Source organism: Empidonax traillii, unplaced genomic scaffold, assembly GCF_003031625.1.
Source record: "Empidonax traillii isolate 1590-97213 ecotype Southwest subspecies unplaced genomic scaffold, ASM303162v1 scaffold254:size1037790, whole genome shotgun sequence".
Classification (NCBI taxonomy): Eukaryota; Metazoa; Chordata; class Aves; order Passeriformes; family Tyrannidae; genus Empidonax; species Empidonax traillii.
In genome coordinates this window covers 742287-767905 of record NW_020955447.1, presented here as the reverse complement: position 1 = coordinate 767905, position 25619 = coordinate 742287, and the positions used below count along the sequence as shown (strand labels likewise).

Genomic DNA, 25619 nt, shown 5'->3' with positions numbered 1-25619 from the left:
ATGATGTGCCATTCAGGCTGTCTTGTTCACCCTCACTATGTTGGAGAGCAAGCCCTGGTCCTTTGGTCTTTTGAGAGAGGCCAGGTTTCTCTTCCTTTCATTCATCTTTTTTCCATATGAAAGAAGTTGGGTGTGAGCAGAAGAAACCAGAACTTCTGAGAAGGGCATTTCCTTTGGTCCTATTTTTCACCCTCTCAGAGGATCCAATTCACATGTAGCAGATGAAACCTGTCAAACCCCACTCTGTTTGATTACTTATGCCACGTTGGACTATGGTGCTACATGATGGTAGAATAGGAAGTTTGGGTAGGATTTACTTGTTTAATAATAATAAAAAACTGAATCTGCTAAACTGACAGCACAGTTAGCTTGGTAAGATGATGTTTCCCTTTTGCAAATGGTTTCTGAATTATAAAGTAAGAATTTTGTATTTCTGGCCAAGGTGCTTGGGAAATTTTAGCTCAGCATCTCCTGAATCAAGGCATGACTGACCTCCCTTCCATAGTGTCTGGAGTAGTGTATGTACTTAAGAATACTCTCTTTTTCCTGCCCTGTCTACTCCCTGGTCAGCTGTGTTTTAAAATGTATTGTTTGAAAATAACTTGTAGAGTCATCTAAATATTTAATGAATAAAAATTTCTAATTATTTAACATGAAATCCCTTTCCTCCTATCTTTCAGATAATGAATATGTTTTTATAGACCTGGAGCAGAAGCTTAGCAAATACTTTTCAAAGGAGTGGAAGAAAGAGACCACCAAAGTAAGAAGGGTGTTTTATTTTGGAGGCTGCTACTTTTTTATTGGACTACAGAGTGAAGTGAAAACTCTTAAACTAAGATCCATAAAGCATTTCTTGAAGATGGTCTGCAGAATACTTTTCAGTAGCAATATGCAGTGACTTGTGCACAGCTGTAAAATTAATTAAAAGAGTTGAAACAGCCCCTTAAACAACTTTACCTGAGCAATAGTAACATGGTTGCTGCTTAGCTGCTACAGAAGTGAAGAAGGTCAGTTGGTCAATTTTCAATTTGAATTTAGTCCGGAACTTAGTCTTGGGACCTCACTGTTATCCTTAAGCTAAACAGCCTTAAATGACCTTTTGTGACTTGAACATGTTAAAAGGGATATGACTGGAGCTGTGACTCTTCCAGAGTACATGCAAGAGGACTGTGGAGGAAGAAAAAGGATATTTTGTTTGAGAAGTGTCCCAGTTCTTTAACACTAGCCAGCCCTGTTAAGGGAGGGAAAAGCTTCATGAAATAAAGACAAGCCTATGTAATTGTTTAGTGCTGGTCATTAAGACGTCATAGTGCCTGTTTGTGTATGTCTTTATTAGAGGAGCCATGGTCTAGAACAAAGTATAGCAGGCAGTTGGATTCAGATATCTTAATTGGCTCATTATGACTTTTTCCATCTTCCATAAGGGTTTTCTTCTGCAGAGTAGGCACACTTGCCATTTCTGCTGCTTAGAGAAATTTGTAGATGACTAGTGAGGCTTGGGGATCTCTCATCCCCAAACACGTGCTCTGCTTTTCCCAAATGAGTGATAGTTACTTCAAAGACAGCTGCAGTCGTGCAGAGGGCCATCCTTCCAGCAGAGGCAGTTGGTTTTGGTCACCTTGGGATGGGATATGCTTTGTGATTGCTTTGTGGCTGGATTCGTGTAGCGCTTTCCAAGTCAGGATAAGTGTTGAACCTCTGGTGTGATGTGAATCATAAAAGACTGAATGACTTACTGTTGGCAGTACTGCAGTCTGAGAGGAGTTAGCCTATCCGACTGGGTTAGCTGACAAGGAATTAAGTCCTATGAAGAGGTTTCAGGTGGAAAGCCTTGGAACTGCCTGTGGGAGCAAACTTATCTACGTGAGCCGTCAACTGGCAAAGTAGGAAAGATGAAAGAATGAGGTAGTAAGATGTTCCTTTTTTTATTTTCCCCTTTTTTTATTCCTTTTTTTTCCTTCTTTTTTAAACAAGGCTGTAAGTCTGCAAGATAGGCTGTAGTTAAAACCTCAGAACTCTTGCTGGCTTTCCTCTAACAGACATCCTCAGTGCAAAGCAGACATCAGCATTGCCTTCTGGTCTGTGGCTGCAGGAATAAATGACTAACTAAACACGAGCCCTGCCAAACAGAAGGCACAGAGTTGATATCGGGCTGGTGCGCCTCAGCCTCAGGCAGTCAATGCTGAACACGGCAGCACGTGTCCTTGATCAGTGGTGCAGCACAGGGATGGCTGGTTACTCCTAGGTGTGCCCTGGAAATGCCACAGCCATGCCAGCATGGCACACTGCCCTGCTGCCTTGCCTGGTGCGTTGAGGGAGGCTGTGTCAGACTTGCTGTGTTCAGCACTAGTGCGTCTGGTGCTGCCAGGTGCTGAGCTAGGTAACTCCGGGCCAGGCTGGGTGTCCCCAGGCTACACTGGGACTCATCCCTCCTATCCAGAAATCATCTTCTCTTCATTGGATATTTTGTGATTCAGCCTGTCTGAATGTTTTGTGGTGCCTCATTGTTGTGAGCCTCCAAGACAGTCAGATTCCCCCCCCAGAACTTGCTAAGAGCGAAGAGTAGAAAATGAAAGGCAGTGTGAGGAGTGAGCTTGGTAGTCAAGAGAACATTACCAGACAGGGGAACAGGAATTTTGGATGCTGTTCATAATTTAACTTGTCTTCTGTCTTTGCTCTAGGGAACAGAGAAATTCAGCCCTCCTTTTGTTGCATTCTTTAGAGTACAATACTACGTAGAAAATGGAAGAGTAATAGGGTAAGTTCCCTTCTGCAGTAGCTACTGTGTTTTGAATTATTCATTGTGTTCTTAAAAGGCAAGAAAAATAATGTTTCTTTGTTAACCTCATCTCTGTGAGCTCACAGAAATAAGCTTAAAAAATCTGTTTAGGAATTTATTTTTTTTTAAGACCTTTGCAGACTTTCTCACCCAGCTATGAATGTTTTCTGCCTGAATCATACTCCATATCACTAGGAAAATTGTGACTGCATTTCCATCTGTGTTTAGAGAGCAGGTTGAATGACGACATTATCAAAACATGATTAGCACTCTTTTGCTTGTGTCTTGTGGTTGTATGAAAAGCATCAGATGAATATACCAAGAATAGTTACTTATACTCTAAAGCACTTGTTAACAATTTTAGATCTGCTTTTTGTGTATGAGCAGTGCTCTGTGCAGTCTACTCCTGGAAATGGAATTTTGTAACTGGACAAAAGAAATCACTTCATAAGTTAGAGAGTTTTGCATTTGGAGTCCATTCACATGGAATATGGGCTGCACTCAAAACAGCACCACCCTCACCCACGGTACAGAACAAAGGATGAGGTAGTTAAAAATTACCAACTGACAGAGTTAATTTGCATCAGCACTTCTGGTGTGGCTCTGACCCCAGGGCAAGCCAAGAACTGGGATCATTTAGGTGGATTAAAATCTTTACCAAATTTTTTGGCATTTGTTCTCATCTTGAACAAAGCTTGTGGTTTTCTGTTTTCTCTCTCCATAGTCTTTCTTTTTTGGATACAGGGGAGTCTTTCTTCTGGAGTCTATTTGGCTGATAAGTGCTTCTTATTTTATTTTGCTCTTATGTACAAAGGGAGATTACAGATCGTTCTGCCACTCCTGATGTACATATCCTTCAGCACGACAAGCAACTTTCTCTTGCACTAGTAGTTTAATTTAAGAGGTGTGTGGAGCCGTGCAGAGGTAGTTACCTGGACCCTTCAAACTATACACACATACTTTTCCAGCAGTCTGTAGTGTCCAGCACCTCATCTGTATGTACATGTCAGCAGCCTGCTTCCCATGAGCTCTGAGAGCAGGGGATGTGTGGGTTATCAATGCTGCGCCATAGTTATTATGTTTTATCAGACCATCCCTATTTAGCAGCTTGAAGAAGAAGACAAAAACAAGCCCAAGGCTCCTGTACCTTCTGATCTACCTTGCAGGGAATTAGCTGCTGAAAAGTACCTTGAGCCTAAGGCAAGATGAAATAATAAAACAGTGCCAAGTTTAGAGGGGAAAGGAGGACAGATGTGCAAGAAACAGGACTGGGAATTCAAGGGAGTTGACTCTCTTGGCTCCTACAGGTTTTTCAGAGAAACAGAAGTGCTTGATTGTAGTCAGTCTTCAAAACAGGTGTGGCGTGATTTTTCTTTCATCTGCCTTCTGCCCTAAGTTCTTAGATCTCATGCTCCTCAAGGTAGAAGCTACCATTTCCCATGTTTGTACAACACTTAGTGGGAGAAGACCTTGATCTTGGTTTGGTGCTCCCTACACACACATAACTGGTATCAGGGTGGCATTGGCACACAGCAGACATGTCAAAGTTTAATCCCTCTTCTCAGCAGGATGATTTTTTTCAGGGGCCTTATCTGAACTTTCTTCAGGTAAATTTGCCTTTGTGTTTTGCAGTGATAAAGTGGCTCGGCAGCTCTACTACTGCCATCTTAAAGAGCAAGTACTTATGTCTCGTTGCAATCACAAAGAAGAAATCTACTTCTTGCTGGCTGCCTACAGCTTACAGGCAGACTTGGGCAACTACAGAGAGAAGGTCCACGCTGGCAAATATTTTGAACCTCAGGCTTATTTCCCACAATGGGTAAGTTTGGGGGGAATATTTCTGTCAACAGATTGTACACACAGCAGGAGCTGTGTCACAGTGGTACCTAATGCAGCCATGCAACTTCCCCAACTCCCACTGCAGTGATCAGGCAGTGGGGTAGAGTATCATCCTGAATTTCCCTCAGGAGATATATCCTGTCTTTCCACTGGTGGTAGGTGCCTGTTCTTTGTGGACTCACTCATCAGTGAGATTCCCTTCCTTGGTGAGGGAATGTGCTGGTGTTACATGAATAACTCTGACAGTGCAGCTGTCTGTGTTTGATTCTTCTATGGCTTAAAGGGTTGTGTATTTGTAGTGGCACATCAGCAAGATCTGCACAACCTAAGCTCTCCAGAAAACCTCCGGGCCTGGAAGCCAAGTCCATTGTCCTTTGTTCCCATCTCTGTAATGCTTGCCTCAGGGATGAATAAATCCAAACCCTAAGGGGTAGTACTGCTGTGCAGTGCCTCTTGTGCTTGCTTTGTCATTAATCTCTGGCTGAACTGCAGTAAGAGGAAAGGGAAAGGCCTGGTAATGGGTTTGCATGTTTGTTTATAAGCATGTGCACATGACTTGTGCCCTTCAAGACTTAAAGCCAAGAGCTGATTTAGTTGTCAAATGAAGGCAAACTGGTTAAGGCTCTATTGGTTCACTGCTTGTCCCAGGCAAGCTGCATCTCCCCTGATAGACAGCACTGTCACCTGCTTTGGGAAGAAGGTTTAGAACAGCGACAGAGGTTGTCTTGGGGAAGCAAAGCTGATGGTCTCCTCTATGCACAAAGCCTGGCTTGCCTGCCTTACTGTGCAGAAATGCCTCTTTGTCCTAAACAACAGGCTCTCATCCCATGCCATTCCTCGTTATGGGTTGTTGCCTGTCAGGAGGTAGCTAATGAAACGCTGGAAAAGGTGGGTCTCATGTGAGTGCTGTTTCTGAGGCAGTTAAAGGGCTTATCACACACTATTGCTCATTTGGCAAACACTGCAAAGGCCAAGGCAAAGCCTGGCTCACCTGTGCTGAGCCACAACCCCAAGCAAGTACGTGGGTGATTTATTACATCATCATAAACACTGAAATCTGGCAGGCGTGTGGACGCTTCTCTCCCTGCCCCTGGGCTCCCGTGGGGAGATAGTGAGAGATCTCCGCCTCCTCCAACGCAATCGCTTCCTCCAACACGTGCTTCATATCATTTGGCCAAGGGCTGCCCCAAGTCTCGTGCAAGTGAGGAGAGGCAGTGCTGCCCTGGGCTGACCCACCCAGCTTTGAACTGTGGAGCTGGCACGTCTCTTTCTGCTGATGTCGTGCAGCTGATGGCAATGATGCTGTCCCCCATGGAGGTCAGCCTTCCTCGTGGGAGGGCAACTAATCTGTCAAGGCATGCAGAGGAGGTGTTACTGAACAGAGTAAACAAGGGTTTTAATATAAAATGGAAGCTGGAACTGGATGATGATGATGTCTAGTTGTTTTGAGCCAGGATGGGTTGTTTCTGCCCGGATATTCTTGGGTACCTGGTGCAGCCTAGTTTTAAATGTCCCCAGTGGTGGGTTATGTTGTGGAGTGAATTCAGCTGATGTCCCTCTTATCTGTCACAGCTGTTCACAGCTTGAAAGGGGCCAGTCAGGCATGGAAGGGGTCAGGGCCACCCTGTAGGCTTGTCTGGAGAGAGCATGTGGGCAAGCAGGAGAACTGGGCACCCACAGGGCAGGAGCAAAAGGCACAGTGCAGATTTTTGTGCTGCTTAGTAGAGCCACGTGCCTGCCAACCACTCCCAATAGATTAAAAAATACCTTGAGATAGTGTTATCTATCCCTTTGAGAATGGAAATGCTAAATAAGCCTAATGCGTAGTTTCAGGTCTTAAAAGGAAAACATAGTATTTCTGCCCTGTTTGGAGATGTTGCTGCTGATTGTGTTGGCATGCAGAGCAGTATCTGTTATCTGCCCATAAACATTTATGCATGCCAAGAGTTAGAAAAACTAATTCCAATACTTAAAAGTGAGAAGAGCTGACCTGACCTCTGTAGGCCTGGCCTGTTACAATTTTGCCACCTAGGATCCCTTTGGAGACATCCATGTCATCTGGGCTGGTTTAAATGCTTATTCTCCAGGGAGGTAGAGGTGAACACAGACTATCTTGAGGCTCCTCCACCTCCAGTCTCTGCTTTGCTGTTGATCACAGCTGCCTCCCAGGGGGATCGCTGAAGAGTTGCTGACCTGTTTGTTTTCTTTGTGGTTTAGATAATTGCAAAGAGGGGGAGCGACTACATCTTGAAACATGCCCCAGAGATGCACCGAGAACAGCAAGGGCTGAGCACTAAGGAAGCAGTTCTAAAGTTCATTAAGGAGTCCTGCCTACTGGAAGATGTGCCAGTCCACTTCTACAGGCTGCAGAAGGTTAGACAAAGAGCTTCTTATTTTGAACTTCTCTCCCATCATTAATTGAGTGCACCATTGCATTTTTCTCTTTCTGTTTTTTTGAGGGATCGTTGCCTCTGATTCAGAGAGGCCAAACAAATCTAAAATGCTCAGCCAATGAGGCCTGTCCCCACAAACAAATCCGTTGCCAATATACAGTTATAGCTGGAATTTAGTTTTGTTTCTTGGCCAAGAAAGTTGCCACAGGAATGGCAAAACTTAATTTTTGTCCCTGCCTGTTGGTAGAATTGTACCAGGGAAATCAGAGAAACCTTTTTTTCCCTTGCTGAAGTTCACTGAAATAACGACAAGAGGTCAGCCAGCTTTCACACAAATGTCATGTAATAACCAAAGGTGACAGTCATTCCAACTTTCTTATCCCCTTCATTCTCCAACCATGTCAGACTGGTTGATGTTTTTTCAGTTATATGTCAGTTTTGGATTCCTGGATTGTTGCTTGTGCCTAATATTAGGCAATGTGATGGCACAAGGCTTGCATCTTGCAAGACAGATAAGGAGAGATGGCTATGATGCTAAGTTAGAGCTCTGCGAGCCCATAAATTTTTACCCCCAAAATTTTCTTCTTCCTTCTCCTCCCAGCAAAAACATGTCTTCCCTTCCCTAATTCTGCTGTGCCAGGAGAGGCTGAAAGAATTAGTTTATAATATTTTTTTTGTCTTCAAGCAGAGGAATCTTATCAGAGACCAAATGTGTCATAGCAAGATGCAGCATGAGCTAAAAGCTAGGCAGAATTGCTGCCAGATGCAAACATGTAAAACCACCTGCACTCAAAACCCAGATTAAAGATTAGAAGGAAAGTCCCATAACTCTGAGCATTGATTACCGCCCCCCTCCCCCCCCCACACACACAGATCCCCAGCCAAGGGACACCTAAGATCTACCAAGTCCCTAGATGGGAACAGCAGTGCTGTGGCAAGGAGAGGGGATGGGTGTCTCTTCTGTTTTGACCTCTCTGTTACCTGGAGAGCAAAAATGGTGCATGTTTGTGGGGACAGCAGAGACAGCACATGGCAGTGTGAGAGGTAATGAGGTACCTCTGAGAGCAGTGATTGTCCATGCTCTCAAATCACTAAAGCTACAGGATTCCCTGTCCAGGGCAGCTAGGACATGTGCTGGTGGAATGCCTGAGTCTCCCAGCACAAGGGGATTTTAGGTGTAGATATTTCAGGGGTCAACAAGGCAAGGTGCTCTTTACAAACATAATAAAAACCAAATGAGCTGATGGCATCTGCCTGATGAGGAGTCCTGCTACCTCTTCTGCAGTAGGTGCCAGAACAAGGGCATGGTCTTTGTAGATTAACCTTTGACTCCAGGCTCTTCTATTCTTTTAGGATAAGAAGGAGGATCGACCAACGGTTATCCTGGGCCTGACCCTAAGAGGAATGCACATCTATCAGGTAACAGACTGCTGTGAAAGCCTTCTGGTGTAGCATTAACTCTGCCCAGCTCCCCTGTCCTCCCCCCTCACCGTGGCTCCTCTGCCTCCCCTGTGAACACCAGGCTCCACATATCTCAAATTCTTGGTTGTTTGCAAATTCTTTGCACATCGCTGACTCCACCCTGTACCTGCCAGTCCCTGTGTCACTCTGAGTTTGATGTGTTGCAGGAGGTGAATCACGTTCGCCAGCTCCTCTATGACTTTCCCTGGTCGCACATTGGGAAGCTGGCCTTTCTGGTGAGTATGACGGAATGGAGGCCATCTGGCAGTGGCTGTCAACCTGGGATGTGGCAAAGCTGTCAGCCTACCCGCGCTGCCACGTCAAGTCCTGTCACTTGCATGCACAAGACCACAGCTATCTCTGGTAGCTGTGTGGCTGGAAACATGCTCTTGCTCATTTCTCTGGCATCTCTCCTCTATGTGCAGGGGAAAAAATTTGAGATACAGCCAGATGGCTTGCCCTCTGCAAGGAAACTGGTTTACTACACAGGCTGCCCCTTCAGGTCAAGGCATTTGCTGCAGCTACTCAGCAACAGTCACCGGCTCTTTCTGAATATTCAGCCCGTGTTGAAGCAGATCCAAAAACTGGAGGAGGCTGAAGGTATGTTAAGGAACAACCATATGGGTTTGGTAAGGGGATACTTTGTCTTCTCTGAAGTTTGTAAGCCTTGTATGGTTACCTTAAACGTCAGCAGCGGTCAAAGAGTAGCTGGTCCTCTTGTCCAAGGACATAGGCAAGTCACTTGTAGAAAGGCTCACTGATCATGTGCCTGTGGGCAAAAGGCCCTAGGTTGTTTCGTGTCTCTTAGAGTCTCATGGATTTCTTGACCACCCTCAGCACGTACAAGCCATGGGAGAAATAATAAATCATTAATAAACACCAGCTGTGGGGATTCTGTTCTTTGCTGACTCCACATGTTGGTGACTATTTCAAGAATCAATCAATGCATCCGGTTTTAAAGATTGAGCACTTAAGTTAGCTAAGTAAGTCACTCATTTTTTTGTTTGTTGGTTTGTTTATTTTTAGTTGACCTTTTCTTCACCGTGGACCCTGCTGTTTTCTGTATCATAACTGCCTCTACCTGCCTGTTCTAATTGGGAACATGCTGGTTTACTGTGAATATGACTAATTCCTTTACAACCAGCTGGGCATCCCCATATCTGTTGAACAAACAAAATACAAAACTGTCCTCCCTCTATTTATTTAGTAGCTGCAGGAGTTGTTCCTTAGTTGTGAGGCCGTGCCAGTCCCAGAACTTACTGAATATTTTTGCTGCCCTTCCTTTGGTCTTGCCTAAAGTTCCCACTGGTTTCTCTCTTCTTTCTTCTCCAGAGAAGAAGCGCTACCGGGAGTCCTATATCAGTGACACGCTAGACATGGACCTGGACCCCTGCGACAAGAACTCCCGTGGCAGCGGGAGCAGTGGGGGCAGCCAGAGGGACAACCGCCTCTCACGCCAGTCCACAGGGAGCCATGGCAGCTCCCACACATCGGGCATCGAGGCTGACTCCAGGCACCGGGTGTCAGTGGAAATGTCGGTGGATGAGCCCTTCGGCATTGATCGGGTGCATAGGAAAGAGAAATCTTGCAGCTCAACCATCAGCTACGGTAGCTCTGGCATTGACAGTGGCAGCAAAGGGCGGGCTGAAGATGACACTCGGGATGATGGTAAAGAATTTGGAGACGCGGAGCGACTTCTAAGCCCATTTTTGTCTTCTCCTGCAGGAGAGTCGGGAGTAAGAGTGTGTACAGCAGCTTGGAGCACAAGTGTAATGCTAACTATTCTCCTGCTGCTCTCTTTCTCCTAGAGCTTGAACTGGCAGTAGATGAGCCAGAGGAGATGCCTGTAGATGAGCCTTTAGAGGGAGACCAGTTAGAGGAGGCCACTGTGGGAGAATCTGTTGAATCTCTGCCTTTAGATGCTGCTAGCTGCCAAGGTGAGATGGTGTTCTGGTACTGCTCAGTACTGTTCTTCAAGGCTCTAGCAACAGGCATAATCTGAGGGACCTAAGAAAGCTCTTATCTTCTTCCAAACAACTGCCAGTGCTACTTACTGCCCTTCTGCAACAGGATTTGCAGTTAGTTCATCTAGAGGTTAAAGGGCAGCATTCCATGTTGTACAGTGCTGCTCTTCTTTGTGCTCCTCTAAGTCTCCCTTCTCCAAATGTGCCAAGTTTATATTCAGTTAATGACCAAAAGATAACTGAGGTAAATCCTTTTTAGTGAAGGAATTTGTTTTAAAGTCTTGTATACCACAAAACAGCCAAGGGGTTCAACCACAGGAAAATGGGCTAGTCACAGGAATTCATAGGTAAAGTTTTGTGGCTTGTGATACAGGGAATGCTAGACAACAGGATCATGCAGGAGCTGTCTGGCCTTAAGATGTATAGCCCTTATTGTAAAGCAAAATGGGTGAAAATGGGAAATGTTGGTGAGAAACTGTTTCCTTGAAAGTTTTTAAACATTGATCTTCAGGGGCAAAAAGGAGTACTTGTGAGCGAAATTCCTGGAGCAGTGAGGGTGCTTACTGATGCATATTTATATTTAGAGGAGAGCAGGGTTGAATGTGGCCTGTGAGAACAACTTCCCTTTTCTGCAGCCCACAAAACCTCAAACTTGCATTGCATTTCCCTTTCTCCTTCTCCTTTTCAGCTATAAATGACGGATCGCTGTCTGTGGTGCAAGTCACGCTAATCAAAATGAGAGGCCAAAGCGTGGAATCCCTTCACCAGGTAAGGGAGGGGGGTGCTCAGCAGGAGGGTCTGGCATGTGTGTGGGCATTGAAGCAAGGTCTAGTGTAATGGAGACAGCTGTTGATCAAGTGACCTGAATTGGTCTGGATTCGATTCATTTTTAAATGGTGTAATCAAAACCAGGTGTTGGCTTGCTACTGCTCTCAGGAATAGGATGAGAGCAGCATTTGGGTTCAGAATAGTCTAGAGAGGTTTGGAGCAATCATGGAAGCAAAGCGTGGAAGTCTTGCAAGCCAGTTATTGTCTACCTTAGGTTTCTGGATGGGAAATAGAAAATCAACCACTTCTAGATTTTCAGTGGATTACAGAGCAAAGACCATCCATGCAGTTTGGGTGTGGGTTGCAAACTTAATCATCTTCCTGCTTCTGAAGCCAGAAGTAGCTCACATTGGGGCAAAACCAGATGTTCAAGCTGTAATTATTATATCATTTGTGTGATTATACTCTGTGTGTGCTGAAGTCTTTGTTGTCAAAGTTTTCATCAACCATTTGAGAAAGGGCAATTATATATAGCAAAGTACATAGTTTAATGAGTTTTATTTGGAAAAATCTTACTAAAATGTCTTTTGAAGGCCTCTCTATTTAAAGTGTAGCGGCACCCACTGGGGTGGAAATTTTGTGGAGTTTTGGAAAACAAACAAATCAAAAAAAAAGCCTCCATATTTTCTTTTCTCTCTGAATCCAAATTTGCCTCACCTGGTGAAAGAATTGTAAAAATTGGAACAAGGATTTCAATCACTTCTTAGGACTTTTTTTTTTTAGTATTTCATGTTTCTTCCAGGACCCAGTCAAAAGTAATAAGAAATTTTCACTTATCAGCAATACAGTCTGTAAAGTGCTATAGTAGATTTGAATAAAATTTTGGGGTTTTTTTCCCAGAGTTAAAGACCATGCAGTACAAATCGTAGTGAACTTATGCCTATATTTGAGTGGACGGCTTAAGAGCTCAAGGCTGGAAGTAGGCATCTTACTTAAAGTAATGTTTTTTAATTTACTGCTGTTACTAACACGTGCTTACCCTGTTAGTTGACTGGGAGGCACCTGTTTTATAAAAATATTTCTGATCAATACTTCTATACAATTGCAAAGACCTGGCTGCCAGGTCTTCATCAAATATTTGGTGCCTCCTTATAAAACCACCAAAAGCTTTCTTACAAGGCCACGTAACTAAATGCTGCAGGGTTTCCTTAGCATTGACAGAACCATGCAACATATTTCTGACTCTGGGAGTACAGCTGAGCCAACACGGGGTTTCCTTCTGAGTGGTTTTTTAATGCCCTTCCTATGGCGGTGAGAGAAGCGATACTGGGAAGAAGTTTTCTGTGGTGCAAAAGAAGTGTCTTGGTTTCAGAATGATATTCCTGAAATCGGCCTTATTATTAGCATTTAAGAGATGACTATTAAAGAGGAAGAAAAGAAACAAGTAGTGAAGTTGGAAATGTCTCAAATGGTCAATAATTCCTTTACAGAGGCTGACTCACTACAGCTTGTATAGTTAAGTCATTAGACTTAACTCAGTGTGTTCAAGCAGTTGGGGCAGTTTTGTTTTAAGTGCAGTTTGTCCATTTGAAGACGACTGCATGGATCTGCCAAGAAGTGTCAGGTCATGTAGGTGTCAGTATCTGTCAAGTGTTCCATCCATTGTGCTGGACACTGAGGACACAGTGCAGACAGATCAGAATCTGGCTCAACATGATAGGGCAGCTTAATCCACTTGTAATTTTTTAATGGTTCACAGCTTCTTCATTAAGCCAACATCCTTCAGAAGACTGGTGGGGCTCTTTTGAAAGAGTGGAAGAACAATTTTGGAAAATTTGTAGCATACATAGCCAGCATCCTTAGGCTGTATCTGAGCTCATTGTTTTTATTCATGTGTGTCTTGTGAACTGACAGGTCAGATCGCCCAAAAGCAGGAGCTGCATGGACCAGCACAGCCAGAGTTTGGATGACATCCGCCTTTACAAGCACCAGCACCCACCACTAAGTGCCACACTGTCTTCAGACACGTCCCACAGCTACACGTTTGGCTGCAGTCTGGAGGATAAGCTGTCTATTTATGGCTGTGTTTATTCCACAGCGGACTGCAAAACCAAGTCTGCCCTTTACGGGAAGCGGTCCATGAACTGCCTCTCCTTAGATCTTCTGGGAGAGGACCAGCTCCCAGAGGAGTTTGTGGTGTAATGAGATTGGAGCTCTTCCATACCAGGAAACAGCTCATTATGGAAATATATACCTCATTCACACATGTGATGTCACTCTGGTTCTTGCAGGAGATTGTGAGCGGTTTTGTTATTCAGCTCCGTATCAGTAAGTGGCATCACTTCTGCAGACCTGACTACAGGGCAAATCAACGAGTGTAGCACTTAACGTTGACATTGGAAGTGTCTATCTGAGCAGAAAATGGAAGTAGCCTGCACTATTAGCAGTGACACAACCACCATAACCAAAAAAAAACAGTGGACCAAAACTGACACTGAGCTGGTAAAGCAAACTCTGTCTAAATGGATTAATCAGAATGAAATTTAAAGTCTATGTCAGTTTATCTTCCTGCCTTTGTCTTGTGGTCCATGTCTGTTAATGCTAGTGTACAGATAGTTTGGTTGTCTTGAGTTTGTGCTGCTGCAACACTGCCAACAGCCATCAGGCCAGGATATACTCTGAGCACATTTGGAGGGCTGTGTATGGAAGTGTCTGGCCTGTTCCTGTTATAATGAACGCAGGTTGCCTATTTGCTTCACTGGGAGCAAGACCTGCTCTGCCAGGAGTTTATTCCTCTTTTTTGTTGTTGTTGTTTTGTTTTGTTCTAAGCATCCAGCCAAATACAATGTGCGGCCTTTTTTTTGTCTTTTTTTTCTTTACTGCAACAAATGGAACTGTCTCTCAGCTGTCTACTACTGCTGTGGTGCAGATTGATAAATAAATGCTTATATCCTTGGATAGATGGGGAGAGGATAAAACAAATGACTTGGCTGCTTCTGAGAGTACAGAAGACAAGAGTGTTAATTGACTGGCTTTTGAAGACAGGAGTGTGACTGGAGAATTTGTCCAGGCATGATCACCCCTTACTTTGATTCATATTTTTATGTTATTTTTTTGGTTTGTTTTTAATAAATCTGTTCCTTAGAAATTTTTCCTCTGCTTAGAAGGCAAGTATGGACTGAAGAAAGTTGCCTTGTAAGAACAGATAGAGTGACAGTGTCCCACTTAGTCATGGATAGGTCATGCAAATATGTGTGTGTAGTGCTCCAGGGCTGATGATGGTGGTGGAAGTGTAGGCTGTTTGTGTGCCAGACTAAGGACACTTGTTTGGTGATCTTGAGAGTGGTGGAGCTGGCTGTGCTGGCTTTCACTAGGAAAATAATGGTAATGATTCAGGCATTTGGTGTGAGAAACATCCTGCTACCTTGTTACATGCAAATAAACATGTTTGATTTCCTCCCCTATCTTTCCCCAGTACCTCCTCTCCCCATCAATTCTCAGCATTTGGGAAGCTTGTACTTGAAGGTTTGTGTAACCTGTGCCCAGCTTTTGACAACCCTGCAAGTGTGTTTTGGCAAATTCTAAAAGCTAGGGGACGCTATTCTGCTGGTTGAGGAAGTGTGTGTTGTGCAGTGTTGATCACTCAAAACCTGAAGATAGACAAACTCAGGAGGGGAAGGAAAGCCAGACCGTGATGAGGAAGGTTTGAGCTGCTGCTTTGATGGTGGGCTTGCAGGCTTAGTAGTTGTCTGGTAAATTGCATTCCCATAAGCTGTTAAAATAGCTAATCCGTGGAGTCCATCATCTCACTATTTCTATGCAAGTGTGAGTGTGGTGTAGAGGCAGAGCGTGCAGGTGTATCTGCATTTGCTGAAGTGGCATCAGAGGCTGTACTTCCTCTGAGATGAATCCAGCACTAAACCCTAGCTGTGTGTTTGAGGAATGAACGGTGGGCACAGGCTCACTGCAACCATGACTTAATTGACTGTGCCCTCTTTGATCACGCTGTTCTTTCTTTTTGTAATGAAAATTAGGAGCTGTGTGTTCACTATAGCCTCTTTTCCTTTCTTCCAAACAAAGCCAAAATGCCTTTACTAAGTACTTGAGGTATGTTTACTGCATCCAAAATAAACTCTCCTAAATGAATCTAAATGGATAAAGAAAATCTGGCTGTCTGCTCTTGAACAGTCCAGTCAAGCCTCCCGCTGTCTGTCGCTCCCTGTTACCTGGGTCCTGTTTGGCTGTAAGCCATGGGGAATGGCCAGAGCCAGAGTCCAGTGGCTGCACTGCAGGGAGCACCCTTGTAGCAGTGCAAGAGCCTTGCTTTTGCATCTACTACAGAGCTGGAGCGGTGGGTGTTACTGCGGCAATGCCCATCTGTCTGTGGAAAAGGTGGGAGGGCAGGGTCTGGAGCAACAGGCCTGCTAAACTCTCCTACCCATGCAGACCTATGGTTACTTATGGTTCTGGCAGTGGTTGTTAATAAGACAAAAAGGTCAAAAAATCAGTGTGTAGTTGTTTGGAAAACTGTCATAAAATGCATGTGCACCATGTGCACACTTGTCTCAAAGACAATCACATTCACACCTGCTTAACACAGCCTAACCACATCACTGAAGTGTTTATTGCCACCAGGCAGCTTGGTATTCTGATTTTGCAGTTAACAGGCTTCCAAAGGATTTGGTGAAGTGCTGTAATGCTGCTGCCACTCGTTACAAAATACACCAATGCCTGAAAACAGTGTAGTTGACTTGCATGAGCATCCACTGCCTTGTATGTACCTGTATTCATGGCTGGTGGGGAAGGCAAATTCCACAGGTCTGGCCATCTTCTTTTCTCAGTGGTGTGTGCAGACCCCTCCAGTACTATAAGTGACATATGCATATGAAGGGGAGACCAGACACTTTTGTGTATAGTCTGAGAATGAATTAATATCTTCCAAGCACTGTGAATATCTATTATGCAAGTTTTTGTATTCATATTAAAAACCACACCTGTTTTTGCTAGTAGTAGATTTGTTTGTTTGTTTGTTTGTCTTTGGATTTAGGTCTCTTTTTATTTTGGGGTTTGATAGTTTGGTAGACATTAGTGTGTAAACATCAGTTAGAAACTAGCTGCCAATATTTGTACATATCTGTAAAATACTTGTGGTATAATCACTCTATTTTAATGGTAAAAGTTTCTCCTTTCCATGAAAGGAATTGCTTGTTTAAAATAAAGTAAAAATAATTATATGTACACCTGCAATAAAGTATGGATAGAAAAAGGTTATTGTGTAGCTTTTTGTGTGTGTGTCCAAGGAGGACGGTGTCCAGTGATATCTTTGATTATCTTTGAGATAGGTTGTAGAAATTAATTTGCTGCCAGACTGTAATCCATATGAGGTCTGCTTGTGATGACAAACCCAGAGGCACTGTAGTCACTGGAACAACTCCTGTTCCTTCCTGCCCATTCTCAGTAGCACAATGCCAAAGGGGGGCCTCTGTCAGGTATTAAGAACCCAGCGGAGCAGGTTGGAGTCAGCAGGACATTAAGGGGCGCTGAATCTAACTGAAGAGACAAGTTAAGCTGCTCGTGGTGGTTATTCAAGAAAACCAAGAATGTGAACTCTCAAGGGTGTAGAGAGATCCTATCAGCATCATCTGTGGGCTGCCTCCAAGGACAGGCACACAAGCCCACTGGTGATGCAAAGTGCTGCCAAAGTCACCTAACCTGCTGGCCCGGAGTCTGGCATGGATAAAGCAAAGTTTTCTGGGGTTGTAAATCTATGAACGGGTGCCATAGTAATGACTGTTTGGATCTCTTCTTGAAGAAGCTTGGTGAGTGGAGGTCTCTTGTTTGTTTTCTTACTTTCCTCTGAATATTTTAGGGACCATCAAAGCTAGCATTCTGAAAAAATAATTTGCTTTTTATATACTTTGATTTTGTGTTGCCCTTATTCTTATGACATCCCTTCTTGTATTTCGTATTTCTGTCCAGTACCTGCTATGTTTCCAGTAAATAGATTTTCAACGAGTAGAGACTCATCCATCTTTGGTTTGGGGATGCTGGAAGGAGGTGGTTTGATGGAGCTTTCTGTGGAGGTAAAAATAACAGGCAAATATTAAGTCATCTAAATTGGAAGGGCTTTGTCACTTCTCCTTGTTTCTTCGCTTGGCAAGTTATAGCACTTTCTTGCCCACTAGGTGGAATGCTGCTGACCAGAATTCATGGGACGAGCCTGTTTCTGCAGGTGGGGCTTCTCATGGTACAGGCAAATCCTGCGTGGGTTCAGTAGAGCGGTACGGCGTGGGGGGCGGGGGGTGGGTAGCGTGGTTACCGCACTGGATCTGTGAGGAATGGCAGGTGTGGGAGCTGCGTGGGGGGATGCGGTGCTAAAGCTGACAGGTAAGACAACCCACGTGTTTTGGGTGAAGCGAGAGCAGTTCCTCAGTGGAGTTCTTGGCAGTGGGGCCTGAGACACCGAAGGCCGATATAGCCCCTTCTCGAGGCTTCCCGTGGCGGCAGCGGGGCGCGATGGGGCACGACAAGGTGCCCGCGCCGTCGCTCCCGGGGCGCGGCGGGCACGGCCGTGTGGCGGCAGGGCCGGGCAGGGCCGGGCCGGGCCGCGGGGCGGCGCCCGAGGAGCGCGGCCGCCACAGGGCCGCTCTGCCTGCCGGGGCTCCGGGCGGCCGAGGGATGCCGGGGTCCGCCTGCCTTGAGCCAAGGGAGACACCTCGGGCAGCCTCTGCCAACACACCGCGGGTCCAGACTGCTCGCCGCCCCCGTCCTCCCTCCCCCCCTTCCCCCGTCCCGCAGCCGGCCCGTGCCCCGGGAGACAGCATGTCCTGCAGCTCCTGCACGCAGGGCGGTAATGCCCAAACTGCGCTGGGGAGACAGCTGGTGCCTCTTAGCCTCTGGTAATCCTCGGTAGGGGATGCTCCAGGTGTGAAATGTTGATGTAAGTTCGGAACCACCCTCCCCCCCCCTCCCCACCCCAAGCAACTTGGTCTATGGAAGACAGGCTCATTCAGTGGGATGGTAAGTCCCAGCCTGACAGGTGATAGCTGGGGCAGCGCAGCTCTGTGTGTGTTGTGCCAGCTCTGTGGCTGTAGCTGCCTCCAGCGTCACGCGTGGGGCCATCGCTGGAGGCGGGACAGGGGTAGATGGGGGTACAGCCTTGGGCACTGCTCATTGAAGCAGTTTTTCTTTCCTCATCGAGCTGCCTGCGCTCAGGGTGAGCATCTTTTCTGAACCTTTGCGCTGTCAGAGCAGCATCACTGGGCATTTCCCCTAGCTGCGCCCAAGAAGTTAGATGTACTGAATTTTTAATTCTGTGCTGAATTTTTAATGATATCTGTGCGCCTTTGATTCATTCACCCACTGCCCAGCTCCAGTTTTTTTGGGGCGCACTCCAGCCCATAGCCATGCTGCATTTTCATGCTCCTGGTCAGCCAGATACTGGCTTTATCTGTCCTTCTGAACCCTGAATTTGGCTCTGCAAGGAGGAGATTGTAGTTAGAGTGAGGTCCAAGTAGCAACCCTGCATGGAAAGTCTGTTGTTCTACCACAGGGATGTTACGATCAAAAATCATATTTATCCTTTCTGGTAGACTGCAGGAGCAGCTGAGTATGGGCCATTAAAGAGCATAGCTGTGGTATTTTAAAATTCTGCTTAATTTTTATTCCTGGAAATATAAACCTCACATTTTTATTTTAAATCTCATAAATATGTCTATACCAATCTTTGTTTTTCTTTCTCCAATCACTGCTTTTCTCAGTATATAATGAGATAATTGAATATGGCATATGGTAGAAATCTTCAGTCTCAAGCCACTATGTGGAAAATACTTTAACAAAAGTAGAGTATTCAGTGTAGGATAAATTAGCTTGCATTAGCTACAAAAAATACTCAACCCCTTCGCTACAACCAGCTGACAAACCCTGAGCTGGTTGTCGGTCATGGCAACAGAGAATGATTCCCACATCCACGTTCTTCACCCTTACAGAACATTAAGCCCTAACTGTGGCTCGCTCTTTAATCAAGGGCTTTTCAGACTGGCAGAGTTGCATTGAGGCAGCCCCTCCCTGCTCCTCTGCTGGGTGCAGGCTTTAGGGTTACCCTCCCCTCTGCACCCTCTTAGACACAAGTGTATTCAAAAGAGCTCTAGCTATTGGTATGGAGATTCCTGACCAAAAACATGCTCTGTAGAAAGCCAGTACTCCTCTCTGCTCCCAGTGTAACTTCAGGGAATGAGAGCGAGGAGGCTTTTTGCCCTGTTCTGGGGTACCCACCTTGGGAAATAAGGTCTGTGGTACAGTATATTATTGTTCCTGGCAGTGGTATTGAAATATTTCTTGCCTGGCTTGTAAGCTGTGCTCCTATATTTTAGGTTAAACGACTCTGTGTTTATGGAGGAAGCATGGGAAGCTAGCCTGGGTTTTATCTGTATTGTACCCTGAATTGGATCCTTAGCTTTCTGTGTTTGCAGGACCAGCAACACCAGCAGTGTCCTGCTCCTCTCCTCTGGCACACATAGGGCACTGCATCTGCAATCAGCAAGGGATTTTGCCCCATATGGTCTTTCTGTGGCTACTGCACACTTTCTGCCTATGGTCTTGTAGTCAGACATGAACAGAGGGCTCCCATAATTCCTATGTTAATGTGCTAATGGACTATGCAATGCATTTTTGGGAGCTCCTGTTCTTGGAATGGTCAGGAAGGACATGCCAGTCACCAGAGTGGGTGCATTAAGGCGGGTGAGGCACCTGGGGGCAGGGGAATAATGCTAGGATTGCCAAATTTGACTGCATTTCTTGCAGGTGTTGCAGTGTTCTAGGTGTTCTTTGTAAAACCCAGCTTCCTGAGTCCTGCTTTTCATAAGGCTCACAGCTTGTAATAAGAAAAACAGATAGAGCTTCCTAGCATACCCGATGAAGGGAAAATTTGGCAGTAGCAGTGCTCGAAGGGCCCATGCCAGAAGGGCAATAGAGAGCCCCAAGTACAGCTGAGTTTTTTAACATTTAGATCCAAACTCAGGCTTATGCAATGCCTTGAGGCTGCGAGTGTGGACACCACCTCTGGAGCAGCTGTGCCCCTGGCCAGTCCCAGCCCAGCCTGGCTGCCAGCACTGGCATTCAGCTGGCCACGTCTTGCAGGAGGATGAGTGGCAGGGTTTGCTGTGGGAGCAGCTGGATATGGTTTTGCTTAACATGTGCTCTGCAAATAACAGAGAGGGTACAAACCATTGCTTTCCAATCTGCTTCAACACACAAACCAAACTGAGATCTGACGTTTTCAGAATTACTGCCGAAAAATACAGGGCAAGCATGTTGCCACAGCCACAATGCTGTTTTTATCCTTTCGGATTGAACGCAGGCGGGTAGGAGCTCTTGCAGGCTGCTTTTCTTAAGGACATTGCCAGAGCATTAGCTGAGCTTTCAGACAACTCAGAATCTCTAAGGTTAACAACCTTTAAAGACTCCTCAAAGCTGCTGCCCCAGACTGCTACTGCCTCAATCTGGCTCTGCTTCATCAAGGCGGTACTGAGGCCCAGAGTTGCCTTTTCCCTGGAATGTGCTGGTATAAGGAATAACTTGCAAGGACTGCAGGCAGCAATGACGTGGGCAAGGGCAGCAGTAACTCGGCAGGACCTGGTTAAGTCTCCTGTTCTCACTGCATCATTAGGACAGGGATTCTTCTATTTCTGACTGCCCTTATTTTCATCTGTGTCTCTCATCTTATCTGGAGCTTGGGATTCTCCTGGGAGAACAGCTCTGCAGTCCTGGTCTCTCGATCTGGAGAATATCTTGGCTTCACACGTGCCAGTTGTCCGACAGTATCCTCTCCAGGGGCACATGTGCTGTGATTGCTAGTCTGACCTCCTGGGAGCAGTGACGACTGGCTGTGGGTCCCAGATGCCCGGCAGTGTGAGCAGGAGGGTAAAGGTGGCAGCTTGGGATGGAGCAGGGACTGCAGGGACTGACCTGGTGGCAGTGCCGCTTGGTGAGAGCAGGTGGGAGACACCACGGGACTTCCTCAGGGGATTCTCAGACCTTCTCTAGGTGCCTAAGCTGAAACTCTGGCCATGTTCTGAACTCTCAGGGTTGTTTCCAGGGCTTCAATGAGTTAACATTGTATGAGTCATTATCACAGCATCTCCACTACCTCAGTGCCTGCCAGACCTTTATCAGCATTCCCTCAAGACTCTGTGCCCTTTTCTCTTTTTCCACCCCTTCTGGGACATAGATAGTGTCCAAAGGTCACTGGCCTTCTTGGAGGCTGAATTCTTTTGCTTTCTTGTGCCTGTGGTGAGAGGTGTCTCCTTGCCTCCAGGCTTCCCATCACCACACTGCCCTGTGACTGTGATGCTGTGTGTGGCCCAGAACATGTCTGGCTGCAGGCATCCATGCTTGGCCCTGGTGGGGTCTGCCTGGTAGTGTGTAACCCTCTCTGGCTCTCACAGAGCACTTGGGGGTGTTACCGTCCTGAGTGCTTGGCTGACCTCCACAAAAAGGTGTCCTGGCTGAAGGCAGTTGGTGCTGCTCATACAAGCTCCACAGTCAGGCTGAGTGCAGTCCTGGTGATATGAGAGTGAGGAGGCAGTACCCGTGTTCCCAGCTTCTCCAGTGTTGCATTTCCCTGCTATGTAACTTGACCAGAGAAGGTTTTTTACCTGGGTTTCCCCCCCAGGACCCCTCCCAGGACCCACACAGTGACTGTGCAGGTAGCTTTCTTATCTTTCTCTGCTCTATGTCCCCATGCAACTGCACATTTCTACAATTTTGTTATTCACCAGTTCTTCTGCTTTTTGTCTGTATAGCACAAGAGCTGAGCTAATGACTTGCAGCTGGGATTGCAAAGGATGATTTGATGGGACTAAGGTAGAAGGGTTTAACTTAGGCCTACCTGTGCTGAAAAACTGTTGGCCTGTTGCTTGCATCCCATGTCCTGAAAGTGGCTGCTGTGAGTTGCTTTCAGTCATGTGGTGCCCACATCAGTGTGTCCATTTTAAGTCCTCTCTCCTTCACATGGGCAAAAAAAAAAAAAGAGCTAATCCTATTGAATGTGCAGGTACATGTGTTCTGGCATCACAGTCACATCCTGCCCCTTGCTGTTGCAAATGTTATGCTGAACCTAGCAGATAAACCAGATTCTGGCAAGGAAACAACAGTCAGGCTCAGATCTGACTGTGGGCACCCTTTGGTTCCCTTTGAATTGGCCACTCTTCACAACACAGCTGCTGGTCTGGTATCTGGTACGGGCAGTTTCGGAGTCTTCACAAACCAAGAGGGGAGTTAAAAGATTTGAAGAGGTATGTTGCTGTGGTGTTTTGGCTGAGGTAATGGGCTTGCTACCACAAGGTCTTTCTCGGGTCTCATGGCATCAGGGAGCCAGCAGCAGCAAAAGACACTGCTGTAACTTCAAGCTGGTACGTGCCCACAGTGAATCTACAACAGCTTTGCAAAAAGAGGCGTAAAATCTTTCTTCTGGATGGAAACTGGGAGGGCAGTGGACTGGGCACACATCTCTCCACAAGGCAATATCAGTAGGGGCTGCCCACAGGTGTGACACCCTTATGGATGCCCTCACAGGAGGTAGCCCATCAGTGGCCATCCCATTCCCAAAACCCAGTTTGTCATCCCTCTGGGTTGAGCCCTCTGCCATCTCCGTGAGGTGTCCCTGTTTAGACACTGCAGTATTGAATTGCCTGCTGTGAACTTTGTCCTGTCTCTGTTGGGAAATGCTTCGCGCAAGCCAGACACCATGAAATAGCTTGTCAGATCTGACTGCATAAGCTTGGTTGTGTTAGGAAGCATGTTGAACACCAGCTAGCCGTTCTCTATGGATTCAGCCTGGGCAGCAGACCCAGCCGAAGCAGCATGGGCTCTTCCCCCAGCTCCTTTTGAAGTAGGCCCTGAATGTGTGCATGCATCCACCCATGCTGAGCCATGCCCCTCCGGTAGGGCTTGGGACATGGGTCAGGAGAAAAGGAGCCTGGACACCTGGATCTCAAGTGCAAACACAGAGCTTTGTGCATTGTGCTGGGAACATTGGTGCTGCCTGACCAAAGCACATGGAGCTGGAAGTATTGGAGGCCCAAGGGTAAGGCATAAAGAAGGACTGCTCCCTAGAGTGTCGACTGCCCTGCAAAATGCTCCCATTTCTGAATTGGTTGTGTGTTTATCCTGGAGCTTGTGTGATTCAAAGTGCCAGACCAGAGCATGTAGTGGGCAGAGTCTGTGTGTGTGGGTGTGCTCGGAAGGAGGTGGAGTAGGCTCATGCTGCAAAACCCCAGACATCTGAAGTGAGGGAGGAGCTATCATCTTCTGTCTCTTGGAACTTCAAAGCTTCTGGTGTGGCTTCCAAAATGTCTTACAGTAATGGGGTGGGGGATTTTTTTTTTCTTTTTTTGTGGTGGTGGTTTTGGTTTATTTGGTTTGGTCTGGTTTTTTGTTTTGTTTTGTGGGTTTTTTTTGGGTGGGTTTTTTTTTTTTTTGGTTGGTTGGTTGGTTGGTTGTTTTTTTTTTTTTTAAATTTAGAAGAGGGAAGGAACTGATAATAAAATCCAGAGGAAAAAGAGAGGGAAAACCACTCCTTCTGGTGCTTGCCTTTAAAACTACTGATTCATCCCAGCCAGGGTAGTAATTTCATGTACCAGAAGAAGGACAAGAGAGAACATGTGTTAGAGGAGATACTTGCAAGGATGAAGCCAGAGGAGCTGGGAGAAAAAGGGGTGATAATTTGACTTAACTGTGGTTCCCTGGGGAAATGAGCAGAGGTACAGCTTTAGGCCTGCAGGTCTGTGGATAATATGTGCCAGTCTCATGCTCCTGGTTTGACAACTATGGATTTTTCCCCCATGTTGTTTCAAGCTGATGCTAAATATTTGGTCCAGATAGCTGGAGTAGCACAGTTCTCTTCTTTGTTGCTGAATTTAGGTCCTGGTGTTTGAACTGCGACATCTTCATGTGTCTGGTCACTTGACCAGCATTTCAGCAGGTTTTCCAAGACTGATCTCCAAATCATTAGAGATGTGTCATGTACTGAACAAACGAGGTGAATTTTGATCATCAAATCATCTTAATCTAGCACTGAGTTTTGGACTCCTCTTCAAAATGCTTTGTTTTATCAATCTCAAACTCTTGGGTATGGAGATCTCAACTTTTTTTTTTTTTTTCCATCTGAGATCTTGGGTAAAAACACAGGCAGAGAGGAGTGCTCAGATGCCAAGTTGGTTTTGTGAAAGGCTGCAGAACCTTTGGCATTTCTGCACTCTGGGCATGTTTGCTCCTCCACGAGCAGATGATGTTGCTTCTTCCTCTGGTTGGAAGGCACTTGCAAGCCCATCAGCTTGCAACTGCTTCCCCATAGCAGGAGCCAAAAGCCCTTTCCAGTAACCACTTCATTCAGCCTGTTCCTCGCGTTTTTCAAAGGTTTGGAAAAGTTCTTCATAATATGGGATCAGCAATTTAATAACAAATTGAACATTTTTGTGAACCTTCCAGTGCTGATTATGGTTTTTCTAGCCTGGCTAAAACCAAGAGCAGCCTCTCTTTGTGGTGTGCCTGCTGCCAACACATGAAGCCACACGTGGAAATTAAATATATAATTTTCAAATGTCAGCATAGGTCAAGGCTTTGTTTAAGAGTGGGCAAAAGGCACTGAGTGGTTTAATTACTTCTTTTTTTAACCCCATGATGAGATACAGCACTCTTAAGCAGTTGTGAATCACATCGCTTCCTTGGGCTCAGCTGATAAAAGTGTTCCAGGGCGATGAGGAAGATTAAAGGCTTGTCTGAAGGGGGTGCAGAGAGCTGTGAACTGCAGTGTTAGGACTCAGAGCAGAGGTGTTCCGTGTGGATAGTGAGTGAAACATCCTCAGAGGGAGCTGTAGGAGTGGCTGGATGGACAACACCAGCCACCTGGATGGTAAAAAAAAGAAGAAAATACTGAAGCAAGAATGTTGTGGTCCTGAGCTAGCCTGAGCTAAGATTAGAGTGTGTGTGTGAAAAGAATCACAAGGTCAAGCTGGAAAGCTGCGTGAAGCATGGTTGTTCCCTGTGGCTGGAAGCAGTCACGTTGGGTGCGTGTGGTATGTGGGCGGATAAGAAATATCTGGCTGCCTTGGGAGCTTGGACCTGGAGTCGGTGTAGATAGATATGGGGTAATAAAGTTACAAGAGAGTTCTGCCTAGACAAAAGTCTGTCCCACTTGAATTCATTCGCTGCAAATGGTGCAGTGTGAGGACTTCTTTTCTGCAAGGAACTGATGGGGAGCTGCTCCTGTGCCATATTATCTGCTCTGCCTCATTGCATGCTGCCTTCCCCTGTTCAAAAAACTGGATGCTGCAAGTGATTTGGGGACAGATTTGCAAATGCTGAAAGACACGGGTTGGACCAGTACCACAAAGCTTAAGGTTACAGCTGGGCAGG

The 25619-nt window shown here is 45.9% G+C and overlaps 1 protein-coding gene across 2 annotated transcripts in view; it reads left to right on the top strand.

The window, feature by feature from the left end:
• FRMD1 (FERM domain containing 1) overlaps positions 1–14831 on the top strand; it is a 37825-nt gene extending 22994 nt beyond the window's left edge. For both annotated transcript variants that reach the window (XM_027889148.1, XM_027889149.1), the window contains exons 4-14: positions 681–760; positions 2682–2758; positions 4412–4598; positions 6836–6991; positions 8365–8430; positions 8640–8708; positions 8898–9072; positions 9805–10140; positions 10281–10409; positions 11125–11204; positions 13119–14831. In XM_027889148.1, the coding sequence (XP_027744949.1) occupies positions 681–760; positions 2682–2758; positions 4412–4598; positions 6836–6991; positions 8365–8430; positions 8640–8708; positions 8898–9072; positions 9805–10140; positions 10281–10409; positions 11125–11204; positions 13119–13406 (1643 nt within the window). In that variant the 3' untranslated portion in view covers positions 13407–14831. The remainder of the gene's footprint in view (positions 1–680; positions 761–2681; positions 2759–4411; positions 4599–6835; positions 6992–8364; positions 8431–8639; positions 8709–8897; positions 9073–9804; positions 10141–10280; positions 10410–11124; positions 11205–13118) is intronic.
• Positions 14832–25619: the final 10788 nt, after the last annotated feature.